The sequence below is a fragment of the Anolis carolinensis genome, unplaced genomic scaffold (genome assembly GCF_035594765.1).
Source record: "Anolis carolinensis isolate JA03-04 unplaced genomic scaffold, rAnoCar3.1.pri scaffold_8, whole genome shotgun sequence".
NCBI lineage: Eukaryota > Metazoa > Chordata > Lepidosauria > Squamata > Dactyloidae > Anolis > Anolis carolinensis.
Window position 1 is genome coordinate 9,000,380 of NW_026943819.1, and position 24,629 is coordinate 9,025,008.

The 24,629-nt window shown below is 40.4% G+C and overlaps 1 protein-coding gene across 3 annotated transcripts; it reads right to left on the reverse strand.

Annotated features, from left to right (window-relative positions):
• Positions 1–900: 900 nt before the first annotated feature.
• entpd4 (ectonucleoside triphosphate diphosphohydrolase 4) lies at positions 901–15,686 on the reverse strand. 3 transcript variants are annotated; one of them, XM_062961419.1, is made up of 14 exons: positions 15,540–15,686; positions 13,846–13,954; positions 13,011–13,140; positions 12,398–12,580; positions 11,852–12,057; positions 11,483–11,633; positions 11,286–11,389; positions 10,930–10,989; positions 9,644–9,798; positions 8,504–8,670; positions 7,317–7,641; positions 7,020–7,105; positions 5,881–6,042; positions 901–2,753 (listed from the first exon to the last, which is right to left on the reverse strand). In XM_062961419.1, exons 4-14 carry the CDS (start codon positions 12,403–12,405, stop codon positions 2,525–2,527), a joined length of 1,653 nt encoding a protein of 550 aa, XP_062817489.1. In that variant the 5' UTR covers positions 12,406–12,580; positions 13,011–13,140; positions 13,846–13,954; positions 15,540–15,686; the 3' UTR covers positions 901–2,524. The 3 variants fall into 3 exon arrangements, with proteins under 3 accessions (XP_062817489.1, XP_003228948.2, XP_008120989.2); XM_003228900.4 differs by having other exon boundaries at positions 9,668–9,798; positions 13,007–13,140; XM_008122782.3 differs by having other exon boundaries at positions 13,007–13,140.
• Positions 15,687–24,629: the final 8,943 nt, after the last annotated feature.

Genomic DNA, 24,629 nt, shown 5'->3' on the forward strand with positions numbered 1-24,629 from the left:
GAGCTGTAAGCAGCACCCTTGCTAAGTGAAAGGTCCCCTTTTCACTCACCTGGCCAGTAAGGCCATTGGCAAAGGTCAGAGAGCACAACCTTTGTTGCCTCTATGCATTTTTCCCTAAATGCCTTCTCTGCTCAAGAGAAATAGGAGCCCGGGGAATAAAGCCAAAGTTGTTAACCACATAAGCTCACATAAACATATGAACACAGATCTTTGGAGAAGAGACAAACTGATGAAGAACCTTGGTGGAAAATGTCAAGATGCAAGACTTTCGACATTGTTGACTCACTGCTCAGGATGGGGAAAAACATTTCCTTTTGCCTAGTTTCCAACAGACTTCACAACCTTTGAGGATGCCTGCCATAAATGTGGGTGAAGCGTCAGGAGAGAATGCTTCTGGAACATGGTCATAAAAGGTAAAGGTAAAGGTTTCCCCTGACGTTAAGTCCAGTCGTGTCCGACTGGGGGTTGGTGCTCATCTCCATGTCTAAGCCAAAGAGCCGGCGTTGTCCGTAGACACCTCCAAGGCCATGTGGCCAGCATGACTGCACGGAACGCCGTTACCTTCCCGCCGGAGCGGTACCTATTGATCTACTCACATTTGCATGTTTTCGAACTGCTAGGTTGGCAGAAGCTGGAGCTAACAGCGGGCGCTCACTCCGCTCCCCAGATTTGAACCTGCGACCTTTCGGTCTGCAAGTTCAGCAGCTCAGTGCTTTAACACACTGCGCCACTAGGGGCTCCATGTCCGGGAACATGGTCATACAGCCCGGAAAACTCACAGCAACCCAAGAAATGTCTTCTCTCAAAATTCGGAAGAGATTCTCATAAAGGTACGAAAAGGTCACAAATTCATCACAAAATTCTCAGAATAGGAACATGTGAAAATGAAACCAGAAGCTGTTTCTTTAAAGATGATAAAGCTTGTATTTGAACATAAACAACATCTTAAATTATGAACATGACCTTTCAAGTAAAAAAAGAAAGCCACCTATAGCCTGAAACGTGGAAGTGACTGCAGACATGTTATCATTCCAGTGCTCCTCAGTCTTTCCCAATTCTTCATTACCCAAAATGCCCGACACTCTTCTGTCAGATCAAAAAATGAAACACCATACATACATACATACACACAATCTCCGTCACAGCGCAACAGCTGCTACCCAGGCACACAAAGAACGCTCCGGCCAAGGCTGGCAGTTCAAAGTCATTGGTGCATTTTGCAAAGCTTTGTCCATTGCAATATTGCAAGGATGGTGCACGCATCACATCTTAGCAAGTTCCAGTCTCGGTTTTTCAGCTCTTCCCAGACTGAGGGTCAGCTTTGTCGTTCTAAGTCAGCTTCTTAGGAAATCAAATTTACATCCTGAACTGAGCAAGGAGTTTAGACTGGCTCTGTCCCGTACAGGATTAACTAAAGTAAAGACTTTTTTTAACACTCTTCGCCCTAACTGAAGCAGCAACAGAGGATTTGACGGAAGCCTTGCAATACAGTTAATTGCATATACAAGTAAAAGGCTCAATTAAGATCTCCCCTTTTTTGGAGGTGGCCTGAAATTCTCTCTCTACTTCATTCCATCCTCTCCTTTTTGTATCTAATTTCTCACATTCTCATCAAGAAACAGTCAGTTGAGTTCCCCTGCTAGATGGCCCGAGCATCTACTTTGCTGGACTCTCTCCTGCGCAAATATCCCCCGGCAGAAGGAACAGGCCTGTGTCTTTATTTGCACCCTCCCAGCCTTTCTGACTTCAATCCCAACCTGAGAAGACAGGAGATGGCAACTCCCCTACAGTATCTTCCCAACACATTGTTTTTTGGATTATGTGTAATTATTCCATAACTTTATGCAGCCTGTTTGAAATTTCCTATTGTGGAGGACAGAAAAAAATGTTTCCAGCAACTGCTTTAGGTCGTTCTTAAATGAGGATTCTCTCATGCAGATCAGCAGGAGATAGGTTCTTGTAAGAGATGTGTAAGTAAGAATTAGTGTCCCAGTTCCCCACTTTGCCTTTGAGCTTGGATAAAGGTTGTGAGCAAGGGCTGGCCTATTATTATTTTTTTCTAAGCTGCTCCAGGAGTGTTTTCTGATGCTAAATAAATAAAATTGAAGGCTTCAAAACATCTGGGCTCTCATGGATGTGACATGAAAAAGCCCAGATGTGGACTTGCCACATTGTGAGAGAACAATCGCATCAGTTACTGAGGACAAATAAGTTTGCTATTTTCTCCTTTACTGGCATCAAGACTTCAGTGTCCCACCCTTTCTGTTCCTGATCCCCCTCCCTCTCAAAGTGCATTTACTTTTAAAATAACAACTATAAAATAATATTGGCTGATGTTTCCCTCAGTCCAGCCCAGCCATGTTTGACCCTGCTTTTAAACTCAGTCCTCCAGGGCTGAAGTTTCTCCTTTTGATTCCTGAACAGCAGCAAGACACCCAGACAGCAGTTTCTAGGGGTGGGAGAAGAACCCTGAGGCAAAACAATGGCTTTTCTTGAGCAAGTCTTAGGCTTAGTGCTCAGCACCTTATAAGGCCCCTGGGATCTTCTGTGATGGGAGGCCTTCCTCGATCCAGAGGGAGGGAGATGAGCCACTGTGCAACATTCGTCGGTGAATCCGCCGCAAGCGCAGCAGATATAGCAGGATGGACAGCAGCACGATGAAGAAGCAGGCAAAGAATAAGTAATGGTTGTAAACAAAGGAGAAGCTGCGCCAGTGGGAGTGACTGCCCCGGAAGTTCTCTTGCTGGATATCTCTGAAGAAAGAGAGGAAAAGAACTCTTTAACATATGTGGCTGCAGGCTTTCATCGCCGGAATCACTGGGTTGCTGTGAGTTTTCCGGGCTGTATGGCCATGTGTGAAGAACAGGGGGGCCAGGAAGACATCATACCAACCTGAGAGCCAGGAAGACAGTTCCATCTTGTTTCCTGTGCCATAGCAACATGATATGCTAATTTTATATACATATATATAATATACAATAATGAATAAATATATAATATATTGTATAGGTAAGGTAAAGGTTTTCCCCTGACGTTAAGTCCAGTCATGTCTGACTCTGGGGGTTGGTGTCCATCTCCATTTCTAAGCCGAAGAGCCGGCGTTGTCTGTAGACACCTCCAAGCTCATGTGGCCAGCATGACTGCATGGAGCGCCGTTACATTCCCGTCGGAGCGGTACCTATTGATCTACTCACATTGGCATGTTTTCGAACTGCTAGGTTGGCAGGAGCTGGAGCTAACAGCGGCTGCTCATGCCTCTCCCGGGGATTGAACCTGGGACCTTTCAGTCTCCAGCTCAGTGCTTTAATGCACTTTGCCACCGGGGCTCCTTAATATATTGTATATACATATAATATTGATGATATTATGATGTAATACAATATTATACTAATAATAATACAATTTAATAATATTAATTATATATTACTAGCTGTGCCCGGCCACGCGTTGCTGTGGCATTGTCTGGTGGTGTTGGTGAGAACTTGTTGAGGTAGTGGTGGTATTGAATGTCTGTTGTATGGTGGTCTTTATGTTTAGTATGCATTTGGTTGTTTGTGTACTGTGAAAGTGGTGAGGTTAGAGGGGGGTCTATGTCCCTGTGTAGTATGGTATAGTATTTATAAGTTGTCCATGTGTTGTGAATGCTTGGATTGTGTCCTGCTGCATAGTAGAAAGGGTTGGGCTGGATGGCCCTTAGGGGTCTCTCCAAACTCTTGGATTCTATGCTTTATTATTATTATTATTATTATTATTATTATTATTATTATTATTATTATACAACATACAGTAGAGTCTCACTTATCCAACACTCACTTATCCAACGTTCTGGATTATCCAACACATTTTTGTAGTCAATGTGTTCAATATATCGTGAGATTTTGGTGCTAAATTCGTAAATACAGTAATTACTACATAGCATTAATGCGTAATGAACTACTTTTTTCTGTCAAATTTGTTGTATAACATGATGTTTTGGTACTTAATTTGTAAAATCATAACCTATTTTGATGTTTAATAGGCTTTTTCTTAATCTCTCCTTATTATCCAACATATTCGCTTATCCAATGTTCTGCCAGCCCGTTTATGTTGGATAAGTGAGACTATACTGTATTCACTTATCCAATGTTCTGCCGGCCTGTTTATGTTGGATAAGTGAGACTCGACTGTATATTTATAATCTTATATTATCTGCTTAGAACTGGATTATATGAGGCCCCTTCTACACAGCTGTATAAAATGCACACTGAAGTGAATTATCTGGCAGTGTGGACTCAAGATAATGCAGTTCAAAGCAGATAATATAAGATTATAAATGGGTAATATAGCTGTGTGGAAGGACCTTGAGTCTACACCTGCCATATAATCCAGTTCAAATCAGATAATCTGTATTTTATAGTCAGTGTGGAAGAGGCCTGAGGCCTAACTGTGCCTGTCCCCTGGGCTGAGTGGGTTGCTAGGAGACCAAGTGGGCAGAGTTTAGCCTTGTAACTGGTAGCAATTGGATAAAACAGAATTATTCCTCTCCCTCTAATTAGGACTTTATTTTTCTTTTCTTTTTGTTATATGAACGTAGAGGCATGGATGAGGGGTTGTGTTGCCAAGTTTAGTGTTTCTGGGATGTGTAGTTTTGTTGTTTTGTCCTAGGCCGAAATTTTTTTATCCTTTTATATATATAGATATATTAAATGTAAAATTACTAATAATATTACCACATAATGATATAGTACAATATAGTAATTTAATGCTTATATTATGCTATGCTAATAATATATTGTATGTACATTTGATTTGTAAGCCGCTCTGAGTCCCCTTCAGGGTGAGAAGAGCGGGATATAAATGTAGTAAATAAATAAATAAATAAATAAATGTTTCAGAAGCATTATCTCCCGGTGTTTCACCCACATCTATAGCAGGCAACCTCTGCCAGCCATAGATATGGGGAAATATCAGGAGAGAATGCTTCTGGAACATGGCCATACAGCTCGGAAAACTCACAGCAACCCAACTCTTTAACAATTTATACCCCTTTAACAATTTATAACTACTAATTTCATAGAATCATAGAATAGTAGAGTTGGAAGAGACCACATGGGCCATCCAGTCCAACCCCCTGCTAAGAAGCAGGAAATCGCATTCAAAGCACCCCCGACAGATGGCCATCCAGCCTCTGCTTAAAAGCCTCCAAAGAAGGAGCCTCCACCACGGCCCCGGGGAGAGAGTTCCACTGTCGAACAGTTCTCACAGTGAGGAAGTTCTTCCTGATGTTCAGGTGGAATCTCCTTTCCTGTAGTTTGAAGCCATTGTTCCGTGTCCTAGTCTGCAGGGCAGCAGAAAACAATCTTGCTCCCTCTTCCCTATGACTTCCCTTCACGTATTTGTACATGGCTATCATGTCTCCTCTCAGCCTTCTCTTCTGCAGGCTAAACATGCCCAGCTCTTTAAGCCGCTCCTCATAGGGCTTGTTCTCCAGACCCTTAATCAATTTAATCCAATGTTGAGTTTTCCTTATCCAAAAGGCTGGTAAACAGAAGTGTTCTGGGTTTCAGATTTTGGTATACCTGTACTGGCATATATATACATAATGAAATTATCTTGGAGATGAAACCCAAGTCTATATGCCTCATAAACATAGCCTAGAAGGAATTACATACTGTATTTTGTAATAATTTGGGTCATGAAACAGAGTTTGCGTATGTTGAACCATCAAAAAATAGATTTTGGATTTCAAAGTATTTTGGAATTTAAGATCAGGAATGCTCAACCTGTACACAAAAATCCTATCTGCCCAGTTTCTCCTCTCAAATGCATTAGGAGATGGACCAGCATTGGGAATAGATTGTGAAGGAGTTTTCCCCCCTGCAAAGAAAGACCAAATCATACCTCAAAGGCAGAAATCGTGTCCGATAGAGGATGGCCCCCAACGTCCACTGCACCTCTTTATCATAGACCTGCAATGCGGTTTTTAAGTTTACGTAATTTAAGGGGAAAGAGAAGCCGCTGTGAAACACCTCATACATCCAGGCCGACTTAAAGCACTGATACCTGGAGAGAATAAACACAAACAACAGTCGTCCAAATTGTGTCATTAATTGAACCGTAGCAACACTCAATGCGATAAAAGGACAGTTCAAAAGCCACTAAGAATACACTAAATTCCTTTTGATTTAAGCTCTTAATTGCATATTCAAGACTGCTGTTGTTCCTGGGATTTACGCACATACTCATGGATTGAGTCCAAATAGATTAGGTGCTTATTTGGGTTATTAAGATTTGTTGTGACAAAGAATGCCTTTTGTACCAGCAGGTGTGACAAACAAAACAGAGATAATGTGGAATGGAAACATAAATATTTTGTGCCGCAATGGGCTCTTCTCACAGAACTTCCTGACCGTGTGAGCTGTTCAACAGTGGAACTATCTGCCTCGAAGTGCAGTGGAAGCTTTTAAACAGAGGGTTGATGGCCATCTATTGGGGATACTTTGATTGTGCTTTCCTGCATGGCAGGGGTTTGGACTAGATGGCCCATGTGGTCTCTTCCAACGTTATGCTATGATGGCTGTAGAAGTCAAATCCATATCATTTGCTATAAAAGACCAGTGATTTAGTTGACACTAAGCATTAATTTACACTGTTGAATGAATGCAGTTTGATGCCACTTTAACTGCCATGGCTCAATGCTATGGAATCCTGGGATTTGTAGTTTGAAGAGGTACCAACACTCTTTGGCAGAGAAGACTGAAGACCCTATAAACCTATAATTCTCATGATTTACAGCACTGACCCATGGCAATTAAAGTGGTGCCAAGCTGTATTCATTTTACAGTGTAGATGTACATGAGACATTACATATACAATTATTTGAGAGCTTACTTTACTTTCTTATCAAGAAATACTTGTATCTCCCCAAAGATCTTGTGACAAGATCAAATACTTCTGAACATCCCTTAATAAATGGCTAGTGGAATTTGCTTGTGAACAAGGATGCATAAACAGATTCAGTTACAGAAGACAACACTCACTTCAAGCGATGAAGATCTGCATGTGATGCGTAAAGACCACGATCAAACCGTTCCCTCAAAACTGACCACTTTGTTGCACAGTAATCCTGGGAAAGAAACACAAAGGATGCAAATATTATACATCTATGAATGTGTATTAATTCATGGTGATATAAATGCTCTAAATTTTATCTTCACGATCGTTCTGTGAAATGAGTCAGAGAAGAAAAGATTTGGCCTGAAGGGATTATAAGCATCACAGAAAATAAGGAAGTAAAGTTTAGGACTAATCTAGCTGTATGCTGTATGCATTTTTACCTGTGCAGCTTTGGTGAATTTAGTGGCATTGTAGTCTCCTCCCATCCTTAACACATCCTCAGTACAGTAATAGAACTCAGAAAACCCATAGAACTCGCTGTTCTCAAAGTGCACCGGGGGCTGATAGATGCCATTCAAGGAAGTATGTGTTTCGTTTGTCTTGTTCAGGAATGGCTGAATAACATCCTGGCAGAGATGGAAGTCTCCCGTCCCTCGGAGGTACATTGTCTGCCCATTATGCTGGATCTCATCCTGAGCGTCTAGAGGCAGGCAAGGATCCAAATAGGGGGTGTCCAAAGTCATGCCATCCTGTTTGCCAAAGAGCCTGGAGGTAAGATAGAGGAAAGTTACTCCTTTGAGCATAGGGTTGCCATTACCCAACATTAACAACAACAAAAGGATCACTCTCTGGCATTTCCTAAAACAACATTATGACTTTTTTGTTAACATTTGTGTTACTATCCTGTAGGGGGGCTAGCTACTCTGCTGCTGAATACACATGCCCAGTGTGGAATACATCTCACCATGTTAAACAGTGGATGTGGCTCTTAATGAGCCATGCTGCATCATCACAGGATGTCTACGCCCTATACCACTGGAGAAATTATACCGTCAGGAAATAGCATCCTGTAATGAAAGGATCAAGGCACTGACATCTCTGGTCCATCCTCTATTCAGAAATCAAACAGCAAGCCAACACCTTAAATCAAAAAATAGCTTCCTAAGACCTACAGAGATACTTGTAGGAAAAGTTCAGCAAGCAAAAGTCCAAAAGTGGCGGGTTAAAACCCGGAACCTCAATCCATGGCTGATACCAGATGAGAAACTGGGCACACAGAAGACTTGGAAGGCGCTGAACAGATTGCGCTCTGGCACCACAAAATGCAGAGCTAACCTTAAGAAATGGAGCTACAAAGTGGCGTACACAACATGCGAATGTGGAGAAGAGCAAACCACAGACCACTTACTACAATGTAGTCTGAGCCCTGCCACATGCACAATAGAGGACCTCCTTACAGTCACACAAGACTGTGTGTGGACAGCTTCTGGTCAAAGGAAACTTAGTACAATGCCAAGTTTTTAACCTTGTTTGTGTGTTCTTTATTTTTTTAATTATAATTGTATTCTCAATTTACTTCTGATATGATAAACACTTTTGGAACTGGAAGTCAGTCATAGAAGGTTACCTGTTTCTAAATACTGTATTGGTAAATATGCTGTCTGCATATCTCTGCCGGGCAGCATTCCCACCAAAGCCGAGAAAGGTGGCCACATAGACTCGGTACACATGTTCAGTTTGGTGGGCATCACATCCCAAATTAAACTCAGCCAGGAGGTTTTTCGCCACTTCCTCCTGCAAGCCGTCAAACAAGAGGCACAATCAGTTTTGCTTTTATGTTGTATGTATCAACAAAATAATTTCAGTTATCTAGTTCCCCTTCTCCTCTTTCTCCCAGGATGGGAATCAAGAGGTTTGTTCAGTTACAGCAAAATCATTGTTTCTGTGCCTTTAAAGCCCTCTTTATGTGGTTTACAGTCTAAGTTAAAATACTTAGCCATAGTTGAGGAGAAGGAAACCAAAGTTAAGGATTGGTCACAAACAGTCCATGGTTTGCTCCAACCAAGAGAAAATGTTACATATGCAGCCATGCTTAAGACAGTTTTTCTGGAATTGAAGAGATATGCTTGACCAACAGATTGCAGAACGTGCACATGGAAACAAAAGAAAGGCTGGTAGATGTCACATTTATAGGAAATGCAAATGCATTGAAAGGGACAACTCCACATTGCTTCTGGGAAAGTAATGCTCAGGATAAAGAAGAAACACTTGCTCATTTTCACACAAAACAGAGATGGGTGATGCATAGCTTTCCAGATATTGCTGGACTGTAACTTCCATTACTCCATATCATTGGCTATGCTGGCCATTATTATGATTGTTATTCTGTGTATTTATACTGTCAGTCACAAAATGCTGTAATAGGAACCACAATATTTACCAGCTATGATTTGAACACACACACACACAAATATGCATATTACAATTTAAACAGCAAAACTCAGAGAGTTAACAACTAAGTAAAAGTTCCACATCATACCCAAAAGAAAGATACTGAAATGATTAAATAAATCAAATTATGAAATGGAAGCTATACATGTGGATTGCTTAATTGACAAACACCTCTTCTTTTACCTCGGAATGGAGATGTCCCACAATGGCATACAGGACTTATATAAGGCCCAAAAGAAAAAAAAGAATAGATGGATATGGGTTAAAACACAGGGAAAAACAAAAGGAAATGAAGGAAAGTTGTACAGATAATAACCTGCTGTGAAGAGGCAAAGCTTACAGTTTTAGGGACTTCATAGGCTATTTGAGTTGACACACCACCCATGTCAAGTATACCCACAGTCCTCTTTCGAACAACGGCTTCCTTATTCTCACTGCCAGGGATATGCACCTCCACTAGAGCATCGTCTTCTGATAAAGAAATGAGACAGAGGAAGCAGTGTTGAAAAATGGGAGTGAGCCTTTCTTAGGATCTGAACCCTACATTCTGGTATAGCATAGCATCCAACAGAGTAACAAGATAAACTAGACTCTACAGGCCAATGGAGACGCCACCTGAGACATCAGAAGAGCTACAAGACCAAGAACGAGCCACAAGAGCAAAGACAAGTGTTCTTACCATACATCAAGGGAAGCTGATGAAGAAACACAACCTACAAACTTATCTACAGACCCACTAAATAAATCCAACAAATGCTACATTCAGCAAAGGATCCTCTTACTTCTGCTAGAGTCTACTGTATATCATGCAGCTGCGGACAAGTCTACATAGGGACCACCAAATGCAGCATTGCCCCAACACGAATAAAAGAACATAAAAGGCACTGAAGACAAGCTCAACCGGAGAAGTCAACCACAGCAGAGCACCTAATGAACCAACTTGGACATAGCATAGGTAAAGATAGGTAAAGGTTTTCCCCCTGACATTAAGTTTAGTCGTGTCTGACTCTGGGGGTTGGTGCTCATCATTTCTAAGCTGAAGAGCTGGCGTTGTCCGTAGACACCTCCAAGGTCATGTGGCCGGCATGACTGCATGGAGCACCGTTACCTTCCTGCCGAAGCGGTACTTATTGATTTGCATGTTTTGAAATGCTAGTACACAGCTGTCCTTTGTTTGTATTATTAAGTCAACTATTTCGGTCAACATTCCCATTCATTTGCAGTTTATTCTTCTGTGGCCTCATCACTTCCCACTTATGGCAATCCTATTGCGGGATTTTCTTGGCTAGATTTGTTCAGACCAGGTTTTATCTTTGCCGTTCTTTGAAACTGGGAGTGTGACACCCAAGGTCACCCAGTGAGTTTCTATGGCTGAGCCTTGGTCTCCAAAGTCACAGTCCAAAGTTCTTACTAAAATCCTGGCTACAGCTTCTGCTACTGGTCTCTTTACTGAATTCCTGACTTCTGTTTTCTATCCATAAGACATATTATTAAACCATTCCCATTTGCTTGAACAAAGCCAGTATAGAAAGAAGGTAACAAATGATCATGAATTGTTTTTGTCCATTCAGTACGATATACATAATACTAATTTATACTTACCATCGTCTGTATGCTCAAATCTCCCAAGAACAAAGTTGATGCCGATCCATGCATATACTCCTGAGAAGTTTAACGGAACATTTTGTCAATGTTTTGTTTTGTCATTTTGTTGTAACTTTTTACAGAATAAAGTCAAACTATAACACACCGATACATCCCAAAAAAGTTCAAGCCATGCTTTTGTTTCTAAAAAACAAACAAATCATTGCATGGACATCCTCTACAATAACTTCCAATAAAGCAATTTCTCTTTTTTATTCCTTTTAAAATTAGAGTGACCCAGAGCCAACTGTTCCAGATGTCCAAGCAGAGAGATTTTAGACAGGAGTGCAAAATATCAATGTTAATTTATTTACCTTCCTGTTTTCCAGAAATAACTTCTGCATGTGAGTCCGAAAAGAGAAAATCAAAATGCACCGGAATATCGGTAAGGAGGTCTTCGAGGATTGCCTTCTGCTGGCTGCAAGATTCCACAAAATTTAGATATAAGTTACATGAGAAATGATATTCAATTTTCAATATTTAACCTTCAAAAATGTGATATTCAAGTCACCTCTCCGGCAGGATTCTCATTCCTGCTGTGCAAAGAATATAGAGAGGTGTTTCTTTGTGTTTTGCACGGGGCACATGTTCTGCAGCAAAGCTCAAAAGTGGGAAAATATAGTCACTGACTTTCTCAGGAGAGGTAGCAAATTCTGAAATGCCTGGAAAGCAAGAGATAGGCATGCAAACATATCAGAAATATGAGAGTTCAACAGAGAAGATAATGATTTTTAGAAAAGACTAGTTATTGAAAGCACTTCTTAAAACATAACATAACAAAACAAAAACGTACTGGTACTATAGTTCCTTTTTAACAAAGTCTCAAAGCAGGTTGTCAATAAGCCAGGAGGAAAAAAAATGTAATGTTTCTCCCCAATACCTGGTTTAATTTTCATAACCACTGGTTGTCTGTTTTTGTCCCTCATTTGTTTGATGTCCAGTAAATCATGTGGATTGCCGTTGTGTCTGGGCCACCAATACACAAATATCCTAGACCCACTGCTCCCACAGTCGACCATGATGCCATAGTTTAGCTTGGGGTTGCTGGTATCTGTCGCTTCTGTGTCTGTTACTCGAGCAAGATGCCTGGAAGAGACCACAGCGGCACTGACTTCGGAGTGAGTTCCATCAAGTACATAAGCATATAATAAAATTGCAAATATGATTTCATTCACAGTCAGCCCTCCACATTTGTGAGATTGGTGACACAGAATACTCACAACAATCGAAAAATCATGAAAATTTGTAGGCCTTACAAACCATATTTAACCCATGCTAAAAATACCTGTAAAATTCACAACATAAGTCGTGCCTTGTTTCAGTGAATGCGAAAGAACATTTAAAAATACCCACTTAAAGGCGGCATGACTTATGCTGTGAATCCCCAGCCTTTGGAACACATTTTTGTTTCACAGTCCATTCTTACCTGTGCATTCTTTTGTCCCTGTGGCCACTATATTTTAAAACAGAATAGTACAGCAAGAAAAAGGCAAGAGCCAGGAGCCCAATGACTGCAATCTGCCTTAGCGTGGTGTTCAGTATCCGAGGACACCCAACTGGGGAAAGACTAAAGTGCCAGGAAGCAGGAAACAGGCACGAGATGCTGATCCTGAAATTAAAAACAAGAATAAACCTGACAACATGAAATGCTGTAATATATAGACATGTCAAAGATTGAATTGCTGGGCTGCAAAACATTCTAAGTAAGATACTATTTTTTATTGTCAATTTAAATAAAGTGTTAATTCCATATATAGGAAATTGTAGAACTTAACAAATTGGAACAGGATTATAAAACTAAATTTATATTAAACTGGAAATTTACAAATAATTCTTTTTAAATCTATTATTTTTGGGGTTTTTTTTAAAGAAGACTTACATCCTTCTTTCCCTTTGCAGTTCCAGTGTTTAGCTGTTTAAAAATACATTACTGGAACCAAGGCAAAAAATATCTTTGGATTTTTTACTTTAAAAAGAACTATATGGAAAGCATGCACCCTGAGTGAAAAGACAGAAAGAGTTTTCAAATACTTACCTACCCATTTCGAGACAGGGAGCCAGATCAGGACAGGAAGCATGCACAAACAGTTAGGGCTTCTAGGGTCAGCCTAATGTCATAGATTCATAAGGCACAAGCATTTCTTCCAGAGCTAATAGTACGAATAGGAACTGAAAGGGAAATGTTGCAATTATATGAAGGTAGAACTCTTACTTATATCCAGACCAGTAACATAACATATTACACTATGTATCACAATTTTTGTTCCTGGTTTATTAATGTCATTTCCTTATTGGTTCTTTCATAAAAACTTGGAAAAAGTCAATTAAACTGCAAAAATTTTGCATTTGTGGGACATCCTGCAGCACATTTTGCTATAGTTTTTCAATGAATATCTCATCAAATCTCAACTAACTCAACATAGTTTGTGGCAGCCACAAAAGGTTTCTGGAGTGTAACAACTACTTTCAAGGTAAGTACTGCACAACTAAACAGGAATAACACTTTCAAATCAGGAAAATATTTTTCCAATTTTGTTACACAGTGTTATTATAAAAAAAATAAGGAAGCAGCCAGGCTTTGAAATTGCCAGGCTATTCAATGTTAATCAAGGTGGCCAACTGCAACATTCACACTTGCCTCAGATAAACAAGAGTTCTTTCTCCCACCCTGGACATTCTACAGATACATAAACTTCACTTCCCTGGTTTCCAACAGATCTCACAACCTCTGAGGATGCATGCCACAGATGTGGGCGAAATGTCCATAAGGAAAAGTGAAATATCTCTATTGTAATAAGCAAGTGAAACTTCAAAAATTCTTTGAAGTGATTTTGGGAATTTGTCTTCCAAACTGAATACTTTATGATCACTTACCCTTGAAACATAATGACCACTGAACAAAATTTTCCATTTGTGTAATGCCAATGTTATATCTTGTTAATTTCTTGCAAGGAAAACCAAAAGAAGCCATCTCATGTAGAAACTAAATGGGAAGAAAAAGGGGCTCATTAAAATGGGATTGGTTCAAAATTAACATGTACTAACCTTTAATGTAATGTGTATTCCTGAAAAAGGAACTGTAAAGGGAGGAGCTGATTATGCCTAGTTGGTGCCAACCAGCCACAACTCAGGGAATGCTGTTAATGGGTACTATGGGAGAGGATATAAAAATTAGGGAAAAGATGGTGTAAAGACAGTAAGAAGCTGTAATAAATATAATCACCCAAAAGGAAGACCTAAATAGGGCTTGGGGGAGTTGTGAATGATTAAATAATCCAGGGATTAATGTGTGAGCTAAATGTGTTTCAATAAACTTGATTACTGTGCTGTCGAAGGCTTCCATGGCCAGAATCACTGGATTGCTGAGAGTTTTCTGGGCTGTATGGAGATGTTCCAGAAGCATTATCTCCTGACATTTGACCCACATGTATGGCAGGAAATCTTCACAACCTTTGAGGATGCTTGCCATAGATGTGGGCAAAACATCAGGAAAGAATGTTTCTGGAACATCGCCATACACCCCGAAAAACACACAGCAACTTGATTACTATTACAGTAGAGTCTCACTTATCCAACATTTGCTTATCCAATCTTCTGGATTATCCAATGCATTTTTGTAGTCAATGTTTTCAATACATCGTGAAATTTTGGTGCTAAATTTGTAAATACAGTATTACTACATAGCATTACTGCGTATTGAACTACTTTTTCTGTCAAATTTGTTGTATAACATAATGTTTTGGTGCTTAATTTGTAAAATCATAACCTAATTTGATGTTTAATAGAATTTTCCTTAATCCCTCCTTATTATCCAACATAGAATTATAGAAAAATAGAGTTGGAAAAGACCTCATGGGCCATCCAGTCCAACCCCCTGCCAAGAAGCAGGAAATCGCATTCAAAGCACCCCCGGCAGATGGCCGTCTGATTTGTTTTCGCTTATCCAACGTTCTGCTGGCCCGTTTATGTTGGATAAGTGAGACTCTACTGTACTTAAACTGAACCTGCTTATCCCTGTACACTTTGATAGATAATCTGGTCGTGTTTACCAGAGCTTTATAAAATCCAGATGATATGCTTTGAACTGGCCCTATATCCAAGGATCTGATCTAAGGTTTTCTGTTTATCCCAGATTATCCAGCTCAAAGCAGATATTGTAGATTATCTGCCTTGATATTTTGCGTTATATGGCTGTCTGGAAAGACCCTAAGGCCCCTTCCACGCTGCCATATAACCCAGATTAACGAATCAGAAGGTCCACATTATCTGTTTTGAACTGAATTATCCGAGTCTCCACTGTCATATAATCCAGTTCAAAGCAGATCATCTGGATTTTATATGGAAGTAGAAGGGGGCTAACTCTGGCAACCGTTTATGCACAGCAATAGTTGGGATAGTCACTGAATACATCTACACTGTAGAATCAATGCGGTTTGACACCACTTTAAACCGCCATGGCTCTATGCTGTGGAATCCTGGGGACAAGGGCCTTGCAGGCAGCCCAGAAGCCTTCTGTGACGCTTTAAAAACTCCCCTTTCCCACTAGGCCAAACCAGGCCCTTTTTTACCTCGTTCGCCTCCTTTCTGGCTGCACCGGGCAACACGCAGCACCTCCACCATCCCTCACTTCCGGGTCCCGGCCTCCCGCGCGCACGGATGACGCGTCACGCCAACCGCCAACGCGGCGGAAACTGACGTCACTCCTAGACACGGATCCTCAGCTATGGACTTGCGAAAGATCAAAGAGGCACAGTCAAACAAGGTTTTTACACGCCACTTCCGAGTTCAGTTCGCAGCCTTGGTCGAAAGGATAAAGAGGCAAATGAAAGTTTAAAGTGTAGAATCAATGTCGTGTGAACTGCTATGGGATTCTGAGAGTTGTAGCGTGGTGAGGAGAAGAAGGCTAAAGGTCTGGTTACACTCACACTCCCAGGATTCCCTGACATTGAGGGACAGTCATTAGAAAATGTGTCGAACTGCATTAATTCTATGCTATTGAGCAGATCTTCCCAAACTGTGTGTCAGTTGCATGGGAAATTGCAATCCTTTGGGTATGGATGTTATGATCTTGCAAATCACATATGATATATCAGTTTATATGTGTGAATATATGAAAAGTATCCATAATCACAACTTATATTTGTGTTCCTAAGTGCTGTAATGGCCTTTCTCTTTGCCGTTCCTAGTGGACACACTGAGCATTGCATCTCCTTGATATTCTGTTCCTTGATATTCCGCTCCAATCCTTTGCCGCCAACTAGTGGCTATATCGCAAAAGTGCATATTTTTTCCAGCTCAGCCATAGAGGTCTCAGTGTGAACCATAGGGTAAAGGTTGTCCTCTGACATTAAGTCTAGCCGTGTCCAACTTTGGGGGTTGGTTCTCATCTGCATCTCTAAAACGAAGAGCCTGCATTGTCCATAGACACCTTCAAGGTCATGTAGCCGGCATGACTGCATAGAGCGCCGTTACCTTCCCGCCAGAGCAGTACTTATTGATCTACCCACATCTGAAAGCAGCCAGGCTTTGAAGCTGAAAGGCCATTCCATTCTAACCAAGCTGGCCAATTGGAACATTCACACTCGCCTCAAACAGGTAAGAGTTCCACAGGTATATAAACATCCCTTGCTTAGTTTCCAACAGACCTCACAATCTCTGAGGATGCCTGCCATAGATGTGGGTAAAACGTCAGGAGAGAATGCTTCTGGAACATGGCCATACAGCCCGGAGAATTTCGCAGCAAATTTGGTAACACTGTAATGATATTGCCTTTGACAACACGGTAATGATATTGCCTTATTTCCCCAGAGCTGGCCTGGGCTGTGGCGCAGGCTGTTGAGAAGCTGCAATAAATCACTTTGACCATGAGATCATGAGTTCGAGGCCAGCCCGTGGCAGGGTGAGCAGCCGTCAATTAAAAATAAAAAATAGCCCCTGCTCGTTGCTGACCTAGCAACCCGAAAGATAGTTGCATCTATCAAGTAGGAAATAAGGTACCACTTATAAAAAGTGGGGAGGCAAGTTTAACTAATTTACGACCTGCAATGAGGAAGTGCCGTCAGAGTGGATGATGAAGCACCTGCTCCCCCCTGTGGCCAGAATTGAACATCCCCTCAGAAGAAGGTTAAATTGCCTCTGCGTCTGTCTGTCTCGGTCTCTGTTTGATGTGTTTATGGGCATTGAATGTTTGCCCTATGTGTGTATAATGTGATCCACCCTGAGTCCCCTTCGGGGTGAGAAGGGTGGAATATAAATACTGTAAATAAACAAATAAATTAATAAATAAATCATTAATTAAAATGCTATAGATGCACATTTGGCCATACAGATTTATAGCAAGTGGCAGCACCATCATCATTTTTAGCATCATTCCATGTTATTTATACCGGAACTCAATAGCTGGGACGGGTTCAGATTATGTATGGCAATTGGTTCTTTCAACACTTCCTTTCCAACCTCCAGTAATAAGCATTTTGGCCAAATTATTGGGTATGCAGGGAAACAATAATTAGGTTTTAGTGTTGCGTCTTCTTGTTAATGCCTATTCGTTGCACCCATCACATTATTCCAAACCCCATGAAATAATTATAATGCATTATTTATATGTAATACAGCATTATTTTTAATAAAGACATGTGGTATATTTTAATATGGTTGAAGGTTTAGTCTCATGGTGAGGTCATTGGACTGCCTGTTTCAAAACCTGGGGCTTCTGCGCTATGAGAAAACCAAAGTAGGTTCAACTGCAGGTATCTCCAATTGGCTGATAAGGTAAAATCCTAAGAAGATACAGCTCAAGTCAAAGATTCAGAGGACCATATTCTCCAATATGAAGCCAACCATGTTTCCATGGAGGTTGTTCATTCCATTTCATCGTCTTTATAGGTGGAAATGCCATGTTGAAGATGCAGCGAGCTGATTTTTAGATTGAATCAATGCACTTTGATATTAATTTAACTGTCATGGCTCAATGCAATGGAATCCAAGGAGTTGTAGTTTGGAGAGCCTTACAAAAAAGATTAAAGATCTTGTAAAACTAACACTCAGCACCCTGGATGCGTAATTGTGAAGCCAACAGGAAACTGAAGGCTAAGAGCTTGAACACTGTTCCCACCCTAAATATTTTGGTGTCACCTTAGATAAAAAAAACTAATGTTTAGGAAACACTGTGCGAACACCAATCACAAAATAAGTAAAGGTAAAGGGTTTCCCCTGACATTATTTATTTATTTATTTACTACATTTATATGCCGCCCTTCTCACCCCAAAGGGGACTCAGAACGGCTTACAAATTACATTCACATACAATACATTATATTATTAGCATAGTACAATACTAGCATTAAATTACTATATTGTACTATATCATTACATTAAGTCCAGTTGTATCCGACTCTGCGGGTTGGTGCTCATCTCAATTTCTAAGCCAAAGAGCCGACGTTGTCCATAGACACCTCCAAGGTCATGTGGCCTCTTCATGTGTGAAGACGTGCCTCTTCAACTTCAGGCAGAGGATAATCTTGTCATCCCAATCACTGCCACTAATAGATATATGGATGTACAGTAGAGTCTCACTTATCCAACATAAACGGGCCGGCAGAACGTTGGATAAGTGAATATGTTGGATAATAAGGAGAGATTAAGGAGAAGCCTATTAAACATCAAATTAGGTGATGATTTTACAAATTAAGCACCAAAACATCATGTTATACAACAAATCTGGCTGAAAAAGTAGTTCAATAGGCAGTAATGCTATGTAGTAATTACTGTATTTACGAATTTAGCACCAAAATATCATGATATATTGAAAACATTGACTACAAAAATGTGTTGGATAATCCAGAACGTTGGATAAGCGAGACTCTACTGTATCTCTTCACAGAGATTAATCTGTGGGATCTTCTTCACACTCAGAGGACAAACTCCTGTTTAACTCTCACCCAATGTCTTAGAATCACAGTCTTTTTCTTGAATGAAAAAGTAACAAAGTTTATTTTATTATTGTCTGGCACAGAAGCGTGTTGGTTACATTGGAGTTTAGCTTTCTTAGTGGAAAATACAATGTGACAGTACTATTTTCTCTCACACAGTCTTGTAAAGACAGTAGAGCCTCACTCATCCAAGCTAAACGGGCTGGCAGAACCTTGGATAAGCAAATATCTTGGATAATAAGGAGGGATTAAGGAAAAGCCTATTAAACATCAAATTAGGTTATGATTTTACAAAGTAAGCACCAAAACATCATGTTATACAACAAATTTGACAGAAAAAGTAGTTCAATACGCAGTAATGTTATGTTGTAATTATTGTATTTATGAATCTAGCACCAAAATATCATGATATATTGAAAACACTGACTACAAAAATGCCTTGGATAATCCAGAACCTTGGATAAGTGAGTCTTGGATAAGTGAGACTCTACTGTACAACAAGGAACACTTTTTTACTTTGCAGGGGCAGAACTCTGACTATTCTCAACTTATATTAATTATTCCAGCAAATATATTCTGTTAACACATTTCTTAACCTATTTTCACTGATAATCTGGCTATCCTGTCCTAACAGTTAACTTTATTTATTATTTATTTTAGTATTTATTTATTGTCCGGGGGACTCAGAGCGGTCTTACATAATGGCAGAATGCCACATATAATACAACATGTAGAAAAAACAAACATAAAACACAAATGAAAGCTGGTATCCAAATCAAATTAAAACCATAAAAACTTTCCCCAACCTGACTTTAGAATGTTCAGCTGCTTCTCTAACTGCCAACTGCCAACTACACTTTTAAACTCTGTTACACGCTGATTTACATATGACCAATCCGGTTGCTGCTATGTAAATTAGCTCCTCTCTTGATGTCAGATTCCGAGTGCTACAAACCCTGCAAGGTAAGCTATGTCTTAACTGTTACAACAAGTTCTAAATTTCCCATATAATTACGCATTTTGCTACAGTGCTCATCTTGATTTCTAAGCCAAAGAGCCGACGTTGTCCATAGACACCTCCAAGGTCATGTGGCATGACTGCATGGAGTGCCGTTACCTTCCTGCCAGAGTGGTACCTGTTGATCTATTCACATTTGCATGTTTTCGAACTGCTAGGTTGGCAGAAGCTGAGGCTAACAGCAAGTGCTCACTCCGCTCCCTGGATTCGAGCCTGCAACCTTTCGGTCTGCAAGTTCAGCAGCTCAGCACTTTAACACGCTGCACCACCAGAGCCTCAAGCACAAAGTAGCTGCACACAATAACATCCTGTGGAAACTTACTAATAGCGCCTGAGGTGCAGACCTATTAATAAGAACATCAGCCCTGGCCTTGTCTTCCTCAACTGCTGAGTATGCCTGCCCTGTCTGGCATAAATCAGCCCACGCGAAGCAGGTGAATATAGCACTGAATGAGACATGCAGAATAATCACAGGATGTCTTAAACCTATACCTGTTGATAGATTCTATATCAACATTGCCCCTGCCCCCGACGTACAATGGGAAGTTGCTGCCAATTGCAAGAGAAATAAGGCTGAACACTGTGAAAGCCACCCACTGCATGGCTATCAGCCTCCTCCCAGCAGACTTAAATCAAGGAAAAGTTTCATGAGAGCCACCGCTCCTCAAAACATTCCTCCAGCAACAGCAAGAGTATCCCTCTGGGCAGCAAAATCAGGCAATTCCAACTGGATGGCCCCCCAAGAGGGTCTTCCTCCAGGGGCAAACCAAGAATGGGCAACTTGGAAGTCCCTGAACAGACTCAGAAGCAGAGTTGGCAGGTCAAAAGACAACCTGGCCAAATGGCACTACCGTCCTAGAAGAATCCTTCACCTTGTGCGACTGTGTCATTTTCATTCCTAGGGCAGCATTTTTATGTAGTGTGGAACCTGCCAGCAATGGACTGTTTTAACACATGTTTGAAAAGATCTCACAATTATGTTCCTCCCTGCACTTGAACAAGCTGAACATTGTCTTACACTTATAACGTTATGCAAGCATGTTAACTAGAAAGCTCACGTGGCCTTGTATGACCTCTTTATGAAAAATCAGAAGTGATCCTCACTCAAGAATCATGCAAAAATTATGTAAAATATTAGTAAGTCCTATGACATGCATTATACAGTTGAAACCATGACAATAATGCTTCAGCCTAAATCCATGTTATTAGCTTTATCTTCAAATATTGCAGATTGAGAAATGAAGTGGAGAGAGACAGAGCCTGACCAAAGGTTATATGCCGGCATGGCACAACTGTGATTTTAATCAAAGACTTCCTGGTGTGTATATTCTTTTTTATTGCAACCTTGTTTGTATTCATACAAGAAATCTCATACCTGTTCAGGAGTATTTACTCTCAAGTAATAGGATAGAATTTATACAATTCTAAGTGCAGAAATGTGTTTCTAGCACAGTTTAGAAAGGCTTCGTTTTTGGATGATATCATCTTGAACATGGTTTTGAGTGCTGGGATTGAATGAAGACCACAATCCTTCTGCACATAAAGCAACTGCTGCAAAAGTTCACCCCATTTTGAGCCTATTGGGAAGGGTAAGGGTTTTATCCCCCTTCCTGTCCTGTCTTCTCTGCTCCCTTTGCTGAAGCTCCTTCCGGCCAGCAATATAACCCAGAATATCAAGGCAGAAAATCCACAATATCTTCTTTGAACTGGGTTATTTGAGTCCACACTGCCATATATTCCAGTTCAGCAGTGTGGAAGGGGCCTGAGTTTATTGAATGAAAACTACTCCTGTGCTTTAGTTTGCAACAACCGACATAAACTGGGGAAAGTGGGAGGCAGCATGAGAAACTGGGACATTTTAAATGCAGGTCAAAAAGTGGGACAACAGAGGTTTCATTGAAACTTTTCCTGCCAGATCAGGAGAGTTGAATTGGTAGGGTCATGTCAGGAAAATCTGTACCACTAAGGTGCATCTCTACACTATAGAATTAATGCTGCTTGATGCCACCTTAATTGTCATGGTTCAATGCTATGAGATCATGAAGATTGTAGCTTTACATATGTTGGCCAAAGAATCACATTGGAGGACCTACAAATACCTATAGAATGGTTCTATGTGGGAATCTCTAGGTCATCCAGCTCATTCTATGGCAGAAGTTGTACTGGAGTACTTAGGGCTTCCTAGAGAGAAAGTGTTAGTCACATCCGTACAAGTCAAACTCACAAATGTCGGCTGTATAGAAATTCCAAAATTATAATTAAAAAAATACATCTGGTCCCAAGCATTTTGGATAAGGAATACTGAACCCATACATCCACAAAAATGGATAGGAGGTTATTGTGTGATACACAAGGCAGCTAGATGACATTATAGGTTAAAAACACTGGTCTGGAATGGCTTGCACAGAAAGAAATCCCAGTGTCTTATGTCTTATTCCTGCCGCTTCGGGGCAGTGAAGCTCTCAAGGTAACGGCACACGCTGCTAACGCTGAGTCATGTAGCCAACCAAACCCAGAGTCCTCACAGCTTGGCTTGCATTTCACATGCAATGATTTTTCATAAGCACCTACATTGCCAGGTAGAGTGAGAATTGTTATGCATCGTCAAATGGACCGCAAGCGAACATTCCTATGCCTTTGACAAGCTTTCCAAGCGTGTTAAAATCTTTTAGCACAAACAGCAAGGTGTCTTATGAAACTCTGACACTCTGAAACTCTGGGTGACTGTTGTTCTCCACGTGTTTTAACACTGCGCCTTTCCATATCTCATTTGTCAACAGGAATGGCAATCATTAGCACCTTTGCAGGTGCATCTTCTATATTAATAGTGGTGGTGAAATTATTATGGTGTGTAAAAAAAAAAAGGAAAAGGCTTAAATTAAAGGATGCAATTTAGGCAAGGGGTGGGAATCATGTAGCTTTTTGGGTGCTGTTGGACTGCCACACCCAGCAGCCCCACTAAGCATAGTCAGTAGTAAGGAATGATGGGAGTTATAATTAACAGCATCTGGAAAAACAGCATTTTCATCTGAGGATTTGAATCTTTGTTAGGAGAAAGCTTTCTCTCTCTCTCTCTCTCAACCCAACTAGGAACCTTTATATAAAAAGAAAACATAAGAAATACTTTTTTTCTAGCTTCCACCTGCATCTCTTTAATTTGTACACTTTCATTTTACTAGCATCCTGTATCTCATAACAATGTGTATTTTATAAGTCTACAATAAAACAAGTGGAAGCTCTTTCTGGTCAGGTCATATACACACAACTACTGCCTTGTTTCGGCACTGACAATTAATAACTTTATTTATAATCCACCCTATCTCCCTGAGGGGACTCAAGGAGGTTTCAAATAATCCTCTGTCATTTAAAGATGTCCCATTTGGAAGCTATAATATCCCCTTATCTTCAGGTTTTTTTCTTCCCTTCTTTTTTGTCTATCATTGCTTTATTTTTTTGTTTTTTCTCATTCTCACTCTTTTCACTATTTTTATTACCCATACTACACTTTTTCTTTTTTAGTATATTGTAAAAATAGTTAAATGTGTTATCAATAAAAACTATTTTAAAAATGTCCCAGTTTCTGTTTCTTCCTTCTACTTCTCCTGTAGTCCTCAGCTGACTCCAGTCACAGCAAACCAAGTTCAGATTGCAAAAGTAACTTGTACTCAGTTCACTCAGCAGGGAAGGAATCTTGCCTTTCGCAGTAGGCTCTGGCAAAAAAAAAAAAAAAAAACCTGCTGCATCCTCTCCTAGCTTGTGTGTTCTTCTTCATGAATAGCTTTTGTCATCTTGACCACATTCATATATTGCTTAGCTAGTTAACTGGCTCTTCATTCTGGAAAGAGTGACCAGTGGAAGTACCACTGGGTTCTGTCCTGGGCCGAGTTCTATTCCACATCAATTACTTGGGTGATGGAATAGAGGGGTCCTTATCAAATTTGCACATGACAGCAAATTGGAGTGGCAGCTAAAAAAACCCAGTTCAATTATAGGCTGCCCCAAAAGGAGTATAGATTGAGAGAAGTAATAATCCCACTGAAAAGAGCATGAAAAGAGGAAAAAACACAAAGCGAAAACAAAGGTCTGACAGGGGTGATATTCAGAAGTTTTCAAAACGTATAGGATGCTGAGCAGTGGGAAAAAGCAGTGGGCGAGATACCGGTCTTCTCTGGAAAACCATGGACATTTTTTTTAATGAGTTGCAAAATTGCTCTGGGGGACTGGTGTATGTGTTTCAACACAAGCCCATGTGAATCAGCGTTGCCCACAACTGGCTTTCTCCCATTCAGATTAATTATTCCAGAAACAAGACCCATAAAACTGGTTCACCATCCCTCTCCCAGCCCTTTGTGGAAGAGAAATACGTGCTGAACATGTACGACTCAAATGGGCCAGATGTTGTGGCCATTGTCTATGTGGGCAGAACAGCTTTGCAAGAGGGAAAGAAAGGATTTCAGGTTTTGATTTGCAGGCTTTCTCTTCTTTTCTAGTGACAAAATATAGCTGTATCCCCAAGTGAGCTTTCATTGCCTTGGAAGCCCCAAAGACATCTGAAATGGTTTAGAAGAAATACAGGAATAGAATAGTGAGTTTGAGATCTGCAAAGCTGGAGACTAAATTTTGGGCAGCAAACTATTACACAAACTATAATTGCATTGAACCATACTATATGTGTGTTATAGATCATCACAAAAAAGAGGAGTAGTTCA

Excerpts from the sequence above, each read along its gene's own strand:
- entpd4 (XM_008122782.3), bottom strand. Across the intron at positions 11,390-11,482 it reads ATGAGAATCCTGCCGGAGAG|CCAGCAGAAGGCAATCCTCG; the intron begins GTGACTTGAATA and ends GGAATCTTGCAG. Across the intron at positions 10,990-11,285 it reads TATTTCTGGAAAACAGGAAG|GAGTATATGCATGGATCGGC; the intron begins GTAAATAAATTA and ends TAAACTTCTCAG.